The sequence below is a fragment of the Oxyura jamaicensis genome, chromosome 10, assembly GCF_011077185.1.
Source record: "Oxyura jamaicensis isolate SHBP4307 breed ruddy duck chromosome 10, BPBGC_Ojam_1.0, whole genome shotgun sequence".
NCBI lineage: Eukaryota > Metazoa > Chordata > Aves > Anseriformes > Anatidae > Oxyura > Oxyura jamaicensis.
The window spans coordinates 2865428-2877167 of NC_048902.1; the positions used below are offsets into that span (position 1 = coordinate 2865428).

Below are 11740 nucleotides of genomic sequence, written 5' to 3' on the forward strand. Positions count from 1 at the left end.
AAATGCATTGCATTCTGCTATGCCAAGTCTAGCCTTCCAAGTTATTAACGCAGACTACCATCTGTTCATATGTACAGTTCAGGGCTGTTATCACAACCTCTACCAGATCCAATTTATTATTAATCTTCTCAAGCATCATTTTAGTGTTAGAAAATTGATTCCTTTCTGCATCCAATCAAGAGACAATGAAAAAATCCATCATTTGAAAAAGTATCACTGATGTGATTAAAAAAAAAAAAAAAAAAAAAAAATAGTTTATCCAAGATCCTGCTTCTGTTTCTTGTGTTTTTTGGTTTGTTTGTTTTCTCCCACTTTATTAATTCCTACCCACTGCTCACATCAACATACAGGGAATGAATACATCATATCTCCATCTTCTAACAGCAGGTAAATACCAGAACAACTAGTTTACACTCTTATTTTCCATTTTCCTGAGAGCAGCGAGAATGGCTGTCCAGGCTATGTCCTCTGACTTTTCAGCTGAATGCCTCATCATCTACTCAGGGGATGTAGGGAGTTGCAGCTACTGCTGTGAAGAACTGCTGCTCTTCAGTAGTGCTGTCTGACCCCTTTGTAATAGGAGCCAATAGGTCCTAGGAGTCAAGCAGCAGTAGTCATTACACCCCTCCATCTTGTCTTCCCCCTTGATTCTTCCCCAGGAACAGTCCAGCCCTCTGTGATGGGCATGGAAGGATGCTAGGAGACTGCTGCTGTGAGATGTAGAAGACAGAGGGAACAGCACCTTCCACAGCAGTGGCCTTTTGCTCGATCACAGTGGCTGCACATGTGTATGAATACTATGGTAGCGTATTTGCATGTCACAGGGTAGATGGTTGCTGTCAGGGCAAAAAACTCACTTAATGGGTGAGGAGAAAAAGGGGCATCCCAAAGCACAGATCCAGTCTCCACAGCTGCTGAGATCAGGGCTACACTCTTCCAGCTTGGCATGCCTTGCAAACAACAGACTGCACTAAAATCTGGCACTGAATTATTCATTTCATTCTAGATTTTCTTTTGTTTCAGTTTAATAACTATGTTTTGCTTTTGGATATTAGAAGTTCTGTGAAAACTTTAACAAATTGATTCTACACTAGTTTTAATTTTCTTTCTGATCTAAGGAGTTTAGGATTATTTCCCTGTATAGATTCTGCATGGAAAAGGTCTCACATGTTTCTCTTTGAGAACTGATTTAGAATCATAGGTTGGAAAAGACCTCTAAGATGATCTAGTCCAACCTTTAACCTAGCGCTGCCAAGTCCACTATTAAACCATGTCACTAAGCTCTATGTCTACGTGTATTTTGAAGACCTCCAGGGACAAAGACTCAACTGCTTCCCTGGGCAGACTATTCCAGTGCTTCATAACCCTTTCAGTGAAGATTTTTTTCCTAATATCCAAGCTAAGCCTCCCCTGGCACAACTTAAGGCCATCTCCTCTTGTCTTATCACTTGGTGCTTGGGAGAAGAGACTGATTCCCACCTTGCTATAGACTCCTTTAAGGTAGGTTTGGCCCTTTTTTTTTTCTCTGTGCAGGTTATTCGTAAGGTAGCAGTGATATGCAAAAATGATTATACATTGTTTTTTGGTATTCAGTTTATACAAGCATACCTGAGTTCATAGGATGTTTACATTTCTGTACTGTCTGGTCCTTAAAGTATTCTGTATTTATAGTACAAGCCAATGTGAACAGAGAGAATTCTAATAGCAGTGCAAATAATTTTTTACTGATTTCATATGGTACAAAATCTTTTCCTTTCCAGGCATGAAGATGCAAAGGTTAAAAGATGATGAGAGAGTAATGAGATGAAATTAGACATACAATTTTAGAAGTATCTTTTTTATTCTATGTCCTCTGAAGTGCATTTTTCATACTTTTTCTCTGATTTTTGAATAGGTCAGATCAAATGTCCAAAGTTATGCAGTTTGTTAGAAATAGTACATTGTAATTGTTGTTATTATGATAATCTAATTCTGGTAATGGCCAGAAGTCAAGATCAGGATCAGGCTAGAAATTAGCTGTTGTGTAGATAAAGTAAGAGATAGCCTCAGTCCTGCAGAAGGAATATTCTGAAGTGTCACGCTATATAAAAACAGAGGAGGATGAAAGTCATTACACCATTTTAGGCACTTAATATTGATTTGCTTTTTTAGTTTGTTGTTGTCCAAAATGGCCACACCATTTGGTGACAGATTTCAAGTCCATTTTCACTCCAACTTGACAATTTACAAAGTTTCTCTTAAGGTAGAATGCAGCCTTGGCTTAGAGGAAGACTAGAGAGCAGATTTGGGGTGGGGAGGATGGGGAGGCACAGGTTATGGAAGAGAAAGCAAGGCAGCATCCATCAGAATGCAGGATTTCATGAGGATATCAAACTATGAAACTTTTTGATTTTAGTGAGTCCCATTCTGTATTCACACACTTTAACAAATGGGATTTATCCTTGTTTTTCCAGAGGACTGAGGAGAGAAGAGTCAAATGTAGTCTCATTGGGAATTGAGAAAGAAAGGGAAAAGGACAACCTGGTTACAACTGAGCTTAATAATAAACTTTCCATTGGCAGATAATAAAATTGAATATGATATGACCGGAAGCAGAAGAGATTTAGAAATGCTATTTGGTCATTCTTTATTTCTCAGTTTAGGCTTATTCATTGTGCAAGATGTTGCTGGAGAAAATGCAGTGGATGTCTGACGTCATTATTTAGTCTTAAAGTTGACACTCAGTAATAGCAGTGTATATTGCCCCATATATTTGATAATGAAAGCTCTGGCCTCATTTCATCTTCTTTTATCCACTGAAAATTAATCTTACTGTGAACATTGTTATTTAGCTCTTACCCAGGCAGTCACTGATTGTAAATCATTTATGTAACAACTTTTCCTGAAGGCTGCTTACTTCTGAGCAAGACAGTTTTGCTAGTCACCATTTTCTAGTACTACCACAGTACACTGACAATTAAACAGTATATGATAATTTAAATGAAACCTACAGTGATTAATAACTATGGGTAATTAATTTATACATCACTTGTCCCTGTCTTTTCCGTAAACTAGTAAGCTGAGTATGCAAATAAGGGAGATGTGTTCTGTTCAGCTGAAAGGGCTGTATATAAAGACCTAGACATACTGGAGAGAGTCCACTGGAGGGCTACCAAAATGATCAAGGGACCGGAGCACCTCTCCTATGATGAGACGCTGAGAGAGCTGGGACTGTTCAGTCTGGAGAAGAGAAGGCTCAGGTGGTGATCTTATCAATGTGCATAAATACCTGAAAGGAGGGTGCAAAGATGAGAGAGACAGGCTATCTTCAGTCATGCCTAGTGCCAGGACAAGAGGCAATGGGCACAAACTGGAACACAGGAGGTTCCATCTGAACATCACGAAGCTCTTCTGTACTGTGTGGGTGATGGAGCACAAGCACGGGTTGCCCAGAGAGACTGTGGAGTCTCTCTCCTTGGAAATTTTCAAAAGGGCGCTGGACATGGTCCTGGGCAACCTGCTCTAGGTGTCCCTGCTTCAGCAGGGATATGGACCAGATGACCTGCAGAGGTCCCTTCCAACCTAAACCATTCTGTGATATCATCTATAGGAGCAGGAAGAAATCTCCATCTTATACCAAAGGGCAGTCAAGATTTCCTCTATATTTTATTAGCCTGGAACAATATTATGCCTCATATTTCTTCTTGTGATTGATTATTGTTCTACACCTGTAAGATGATGCAACCTCACTGCAGGCTGGGAATGACAAGGTGGAGTCGCTATGGGTTAGGATCAGCGGAAAGGACAACAAGGGAAGCATCCTGGTGGAGGTCTGTTATAGACCACCAAACCAGGATGAGGGGACGGCTGAGGAGTTCTACAGGCAGCTGGCAGAAGTTGCGAAATCGTCAGCGCTTGTTCTTGTGGGGGACTTTAACTTCCCAGACATATCCTGGAAACACAACACAGCCCAGAGAAAGCAGTCCAGGAGGTTTCTGGAGAGCATGGAAGATAACTTCCTGACGCAGCTGGTTGGCGAGCCTACCAGGGGAGGTGCCCCGCTAGACCTTCTGTTCACTAACAGAGAAGGACTGGTGGGAGACATGGTGGTTGGGGGCTGTCTTAGGCAGAGTGACCACAAAATGGTAGAGTTCTCGATACTCGGCGAAGTCAGGAAGGGGATCAGTAAAACCGCTGTATTGGACTTCTGGAGCGATGACTTTGAGCTGTTCAAGACACTGGTTGGCAGAGTCCCTTGGGAGGCGGTTCTGAAAGACAGAGGAGCCCAGGAAGGCTGGGCGCTCTTCAAGCAAGAAATCTTAATGGCTCAGGAGCGGTCTGTCCCCACGTGCCCAAAGATGAGACGGCGTGGAAGAAGACTGGCCTGGCTGAGCAGAGAGCCGTGGCTCAAGCTTAGGAAAAAAAAGAGGGTTTATAATCTTTGGAAAAGAGGGCGGGCCACTCAGGGGGACTACAAGGATGCTGCAAGGCGGTGCAGGAACAAAATCAGAAAGGCCAAAGCTCATCTGGAGCTCAATCTGGCCACTGCTGTTAAGGACAACAAAAAATGTTTTTATAAATACATCAATACCAAAAGGAGGACTAAGGAGAATCTCCACCCTTTACTGGATGTGGGGGGAATCTTAGTAACCAGAGATGAGGAAAAAGCTGAGGTGCTTAACGCCTTCTTTGCCTCAGTCTTTAACAGCAAAACCAGTTGTTCTCTGGACACCCAGTACCCTGAGCTCGTGGAAGGGGATGGGGAGCAGAATATGGCCCCCACAATCCATGAGGAAATGGTTGGCGACCTGCTACAGCATTTGGATGTACACAAGTCAATGGGGCCGGATGGGATCCACCCGAGGGTACTGAGAGAACTGGCGGAGGAGCTGGCCAAGCCGCTTTCCATCATTTATCAGCAGTCCTGGCTATCGGGGGAGGTCCCAGTTGACTGGCGGCTAGCAAACGTGACGCCCGTCTACAAGAAGGGCCGGAGGGTAGACCTGGGGAACTATAGGCCTGTTAGTTTAACATCAGTGCCAGGGAAGCTCATGGAGCAGATTATCTTGGGTGTCATCATGCAGCAGTTGCAGGGCAAGCAGGCGATCAGGCCCAGTCAGCATGGGTTTATGAAGGGCAGGTCCTGCTTGACGAACCTGATCTCCTTCTATGACAAGGTGACACACTTAGTGGACAAGGGAAAGGTTGTGGACGTGGTCTACCTTGACTTCAGTAAGGCATTTGACACCGTTCCCCACAGCATTCTCCTCAAGAAACTGGCTGCTTATGGCTTGGACTGGCGTACACTTCGTTGGGTTAAGAGCTGGCTGAATGGCCGGGCCCAGAGAGTTGTGGTGAATGGAGTCAAATCCAGTTGGAGGCCAGTCACTAGTGGAGTCCCCCAGGGCTTGGTACTGGGGCCAGTCCTCTTTAACATCTTCATCGATGATCTGGACGAGGGGATCGAGTGCACCCTCAGCAAGTTAGCAGACGACACCAAGTTAGGTGCGTGTGTCGATCTGCTCGAGGGTAGGAAGGCTCTGCAGGAGGATCTGGATAGGCTGGACCGATGGGCCGAGGCCAACTGTATGAAGTTCAGCAAGGCCAAGTGCTGGGTCCTGCACCTGGGGCACAACAACCCCGAACAGCGTTACAGGCTGGGAGATGTGTGGTTAGAAAGCTGCCTGGCAGAGAAGGACCTGGGAGTAGTGGTTGACAGTCGGCTGAATATGAGCCAGCAGTGTGCTCAGGTGACCAAGAAGGCCAGCAGCATCCTGGCTTGCATAAGAAACAGCGTGGCCAGCAGGTCGAGGGAAGTGATTGTCCCCCTGTACTCGGCTCTGGTGAGACCGCACCTCAAGTACTGCGTTCAGTTTTGGGCCCCTCGCTACAAGAAGGACATGGAGGTGCTCGAGCGAGTCCAGAGAAGGGCAACGAAGCTGGTGAGGGGCCTGGAGAACAAGTCTTACAAGGAGCGGCTGAGGGAGCTGGGACTGTTTAGACTGGAGAAGAGGAGGCTCAGGGGTGACCTTATTGCACTCCACAGGTACCTGAAGGGAGGCTGTAGCGAGGTGGCAGTTGGTCTATTCTCCCACATGCCTGGTGACAGGACGAGAGGGAATGGGCTAAGGTTGCGCCAGGGGAGGTTTAGGTTGGATATTAGGAAGAACTTCTTTACGGAAGGGGTTGTTAGTCACTGGAATAGGCTGCCCAGGGAAGTGGTTGAGTCACCATCCCTGGAGGTCTTTAAAAGACGTTTAGATGTAGAGCTCAGGGATATGGCTTAGTGGAGGACTTGTTAGTGTTAAGTCAGAGGTTGGACTTGGTGATCTTGGAGGTCTCTTCCAACCTAGACTATTCTGTGATTCTGTGTGCAGTACATATTTTTACAAAAACTAGATTTACACCTTTTTTTCCAGAGTAATTTTACTGCTGGGGGGCAGAAGTAATCAAGCAAAACTTGTGATTTTGTCCCCCCAGAAAGTCACTTGAGGGACCTGTATATTTTAGTGCACTTCAGCATCTGTTGGGGAAAAGGTTCATCCTTCTCATTCCTTCAGGAGAGAATGTCACCTTTCTTATTTTTATCAACTGGAATAAAACCTTAGAGAAAAAGAAACTTGAATATAACAAGCAATCTTAACAATATTTTTAGTCTTGCTTAAATCCTAAACTTCAAATTAAGCCACTTCATACAAGCTTTCTTCACAGAATCATAGAATATTCTGAGTTGGAAGGGACCCACAAGTATCATTGAATCCAAATCCTGGCTCCACACAGGACCACACAAAAATCAGACCATATGTCTGCAAAAAAAACTGTTATTCTCCCAGCCCCCGTTTTATTAAGTTGAAGACTTAGGATTTTACTTTCAGGACTTATCCATGTATGGAGAGTCACTACCGGGTTTGTTTTTTTTTACTAGATGCACTGTTAAATTTCCCCCTATGGGCAAGTGCATTAGATCTAAACTAAACATTTGATACCCATCACAGTACTCCTTGGGAGAATAGGATAAATCCATTAAAACTCCTTGTTTCCACATTATCTTTTAATAAGCTTTAAGCGCAATTTCTGGGGTAGCAATTAGAGAATGTCTCTGTGTTTTTGCCTTTTCTTCTGCTGTACAGGCTGATCCAGATAAAACCCAGGTAATTACTAAAGCCTTGCATTTATCTTGCTGTCTGATTCTCCCTTTTCTGCAGTTTATTCTACTAATTGTTTATAAAATGCTACCATGGCTATTTGGTAGGGTGTTACACTCATTTTGCAATCTTCTGTCAAGCCAAAGAGCAGAGAATCAAGTCCAAATATTTCCAGTATTAAACATTTGAAACTTCCACTATATTCTTCAGAACCAGGGTTTTAATTATTGTCATAGATCTCCTATCAGATAGAATTAACAATTTCTTCTGATCCATTCATAGCTTGCATTTCCTTAGGCTTTCCATGATAATTTTATGTACAAAGGAATTCCACTAACAGTAAGAAAGCACAGATTATTTCAGTCCTTGGATGCAAGTTATTTCCTTTCGCAATCATAGCAGTCGCGTATACCCAAAGGCAGATTTTTTTCTCTGTGTGTTTGTTCTTTAAATATAATTGATCTGTTTAGCTTTCATGGTATATAAATTTAACTAATGTGATATTGAAGGGCAGAATATATACTGAGGTTTATCTTATTAAATTATTTTCAGTAATGGCATTTTTCTTTGTCTTAGTTGCAAGCAGGACTGAGCAAGTTTATACTTATTCAGTCTGTTTTGCATCTTTTAGTTGTCCTGTTGATGACATAACCATCCACTTCTTTCAGAACTATTTGGGAAGTATTTGATGCTGAAGAATTAATTAATGGATGAGACTAATAAGATAATTTTTCAATAAGGAGTAAAAAAACAACTCCAATATCCAATTAAAATCAAAGTTTACTTGTCAAAAGTAATTTGAAATCTTTAGGGTATCATAATGTTTAGTATAACATAGTAGAGAGAAAATGGAGTAAAGCAGAGGGTTTTGAGCAAATGGACTCATTTTGAGAGCTCCTTCTTGAATATAAAAGGTGATGTCAATTCAGCTTTTAAAGCAGTCTTCATTAAATCAAGGACTGATAAGCTCACTTCCACTACAGGCAAAACAAAAAAAAAAAAAAAAAAAAAAAAAAAAAAGTGTAAATCCATTTTTTCCTCACGGTTCACAATTAATTCTGCCTTCATTTCTTAGTTTCTGTTCACTGAGGAAATATGATTCTGTGGTTAAGAAATCTGTGCACATCCATGTTGCCTTTCATAATTTATATACATTCCCTTAATAAATTTCATAGTTCCACATTTGTACATTGTGAATAACACAGCTTAATCATTGCATAAAGATGTTCAAGGTGGCATCCATTATGTCTGTGAAGTGTTCAAAGATATTTTGATGAAAATTTCTGAGCAAATGCAGAGATAAAATTGAGTATGTAGAAGTCTCTTGTGAAAGGATATATTTTTAAAATGAGAATTAGAAGAGGGTTTTTTTATTATTATCAGTTGCAAATCAGTTGTAGGAATTGCAAATAAAAAAAATAAATAGAGGTAATGACAGAACAAGTTTTTCAGTCTTAGTTTTCAGTTTATATTTATCCGGACACAAAGAGCCCTTTCAGTAAGGTAAGTAGTATTTCACATTATGAAAACAAATGTAAATTATACATAATTATCAATTAGCTGTGTCCTGCTCTGTATTTCAGTTAATAACCAGTGACTTCCATTGCCTTTAGCAAAGTATAAAAACACAGAGATGAAATGTCTAGTAGAATGTAATGTTTCCTTCTAAACCACTTATGAACTTTAAATTTCCTTACTTCTTCATCCGTGGCCTGATCCAGTATGTTACATTCACTTATAGTCTTTCAGTTCATTTCAATAGTACAGAGATTAAGTCTATAGCACTAGATCTCCAAACTGAAAATATATAGCCTGTGTTGTTTCACATTTGTATTAATTTGTGAGAGTTTTTTAGAAATTGTGGAAACATCCATGGGTCCTAATCTAAATTCAGAATGCCTACAGTAATGTTGCTATGCTTTCTAACCTACATTTACAGTTATTGTGGATGAACTCATCTAATATCATCCAGTCAAAATTGTCATGGGCTGACTCTTATGTGCACCTGTCTTACCTGTTCTTTTGTTTCTGTATGCTGAAATAATATGCATAGATACCAAATGACTTTGTAGCAAAGTATTTTCTGATATTCTCATATGTTAATACTAGGATTTTAGTAATATGTAGCCACATGTAATATCCTATGAGATTTTTTGGAATGTTATTTCCACAGTATAATAGCCTAGAGAAGAAAAAAAAAAAAAAAATCACTCAATTTATCATGATTGCTTTTGTACTCGTTTCTAATATAAGTTAGATCTAAACTTTCAAAAGAAAATATAAGTTGTACCTTCCTGGACAATTTTGCCCATCACTGGTAGCAGCTGATTACTAGAAATGAAATCAGCATTTGCATGGTTTGTGATACTACAGCATTAAGTTGCATTGTGTAAACTAATAACTCATTCATGTAAAACTCGAAAGAAAAAATTCTATTCATTTCAGAATTTCCACTTTATTAGGAATGCAATAAAGGATTTTTCTTAATTTAAAAAATAGATGTGTAAATAATTTGATAGCAGTAAGAGAGTTGTTCTCAAAGACTGGTCTCACTTATAAGAACTACCTATTATTGAGCAAATGTTTGGTAATCTAGCTATCTACACTAACAGATTGTGGAAAAATTCCTACCAGAACAGAAAAATAAGATTCTTCAAGTGTGTAGAAAGTAAGAAGCATGAGAGTAGGCATAAATCTTTCTCTATGGTTCTGTTTAAAGCTAGAAACCAATAATTATGCTAGGGAGAATTTGTAGTACTCTCAAATGCAATGTTTAGACAGAAGCTGATTTACTGTTTTTTCTTTAGAGTAATGAAAAGGTAATAAAGGTGCAAATGCTAACACAATGTTAAAAAGGCAGTAAGAGCCCCCGGGAGTATTTCATAAGCTGATTCACACAAAACCGTAGTAATTGACTGCAGAATAACATGCTTCTAAAACTTTTTTTTTTTTTTTTTTTTTTAGGGGGGTGGGGGGTGGGGAGGGAGTACGGTACTGTGATATTAATGGAGTATTGTTTTAGCATAATAAAAAACCTAAAAAGTTCCTGTTAATGTACCTGGTCAGGTCTGAAAAACAGAATGTTTCACAGTGTGTTTACACTGACAGACTACTGAGTCATGTATTCAGGTGTGTGTATGACAGAGGATGGGATGCTTCCACTATTATTTTAAATTAGATTCACATCCAAATATGAATGAAAAATCTTTGTATTTGTAATAAAATTTACGATGCAGGCAGAAGTGAGGAACAGAAAGATGGTTTGAAAGAGGTGAAATGTTTATGCATAATATTTACAAAATAATGTCATTCCTGCTGGGCATTTGTACTGGTTCACTTTTTAAGTGAGCAGGAATAAGAGATTTTTGGTTTAAAGAAGAATGTGAAAGTGACAAGACACTTCAAACAGATGCCATCTGTGGAGATTTTAGGAAGCTGCGTGCAGAAAGTAAACAAAAGATTACTCTGCTCAAGATTTGTGAATCCACAGTATACTGCTGTGGGAAAAGGAAATGAAAGACTTGAGCAAGGATAAAGTGCCTGCTAGCTAACAAAATGGAGTTGATGTTCAGGGTCTGAAGTGGGTGAATAGAAGAGAATGTGGAACACAGTGGAAAGGCTAAAATAAGTGTCATAATCCTGAAAGAAATACAGACATTTGTTACAAACCAATTAAAATAGCCTTTAAAAATCCAGGAAATGGAAGTGGTTAGGGGAGAGAATTTAGACTTGAGCTTCAAGGTGTGAGTCCTTCCTTGACCTGGTCTTCTTCTCTCAGGTTTCTTATGACACAAGAAGTGAGTGAATAAAAAGTTCCAGATACAATTGCTCCAAAGTAACAGGTGGCTTCATTATTCCTGCGATCATCTTCATATCCATTATGTTGAAAATAGGAAGCTATTGAAAAGGTGGAGAAGCCCATTTGATAACCTTCAAATCCATTTTATTAAGGCAGTTTTTCTACTTGTGCCATCTAAAAATCACATGGCTGTAAAGCTGCAAAGTTGTCTACTCTTTCACATTCTTTCACATTCTTAACTGAATGTGATAAATGCAGCCTATTTGCAAATGCAGGATTCACAGACAGGACTGGCATGTACAGCTGTTACTGCATTTTGTTACTATACAGCTACAGTCTTTTTTTCTAACTTGACACCTAAAACAGCTTTTTATGGAATTTGTAACAACCAACGAAGAATCTAAACAACAGATTCAGTAAATTTGTGAGATTTTCTCATTGCAGCAAAGAGAGATGAAAAATCCTAACTTGTAGTTTGGTCTTGTTTTTCTGTTTTATTTACTTATTTGTTTGTTTGTTTCCTAAGGGTACTCCACAGTTGCTACTACCTCAAAAAATAAATCAAAGCACTTGGGCTTTAAAATGCAAGTACTGTATTGTTATTGTATCAGTAGTGCTTTGAGACACAAGAATGTTATTTACTGTCAAAATGTTATTAAATGCTTTTATTTCAAATCCTTCTATTGCAGAACATGAAAAGCAGCGGTTATGCAAGAGCACGGATTACATGAATTTGCACTTCAAAGTGAAATGGTTTTATAATGAGTATGTGCGAGAGCTCCATGCTTTCAAGGATGCAGTGCCTGAATACTCTCTG

General features: G+C 39.9%; 1 protein-coding gene across 5 annotated transcripts in view; it reads left to right on the forward strand.

The window, feature by feature from the left end:
- UNC13C (unc-13 homolog C) overlaps positions 1-11740 on the forward strand; it is a 142234-nt gene that overhangs the window by 96068 nt on the left and 34426 nt on the right. For all 5 annotated transcript variants that reach the window (XM_035335676.1, XM_035335678.1, XM_035335677.1 and 2 more), the window contains one exon: positions 11613-11739. In XM_035335676.1, the coding sequence (XP_035191567.1) occupies positions 11613-11739 (127 nt within the window). The remainder of the gene's footprint in view (positions 1-11612; position 11740) is intronic.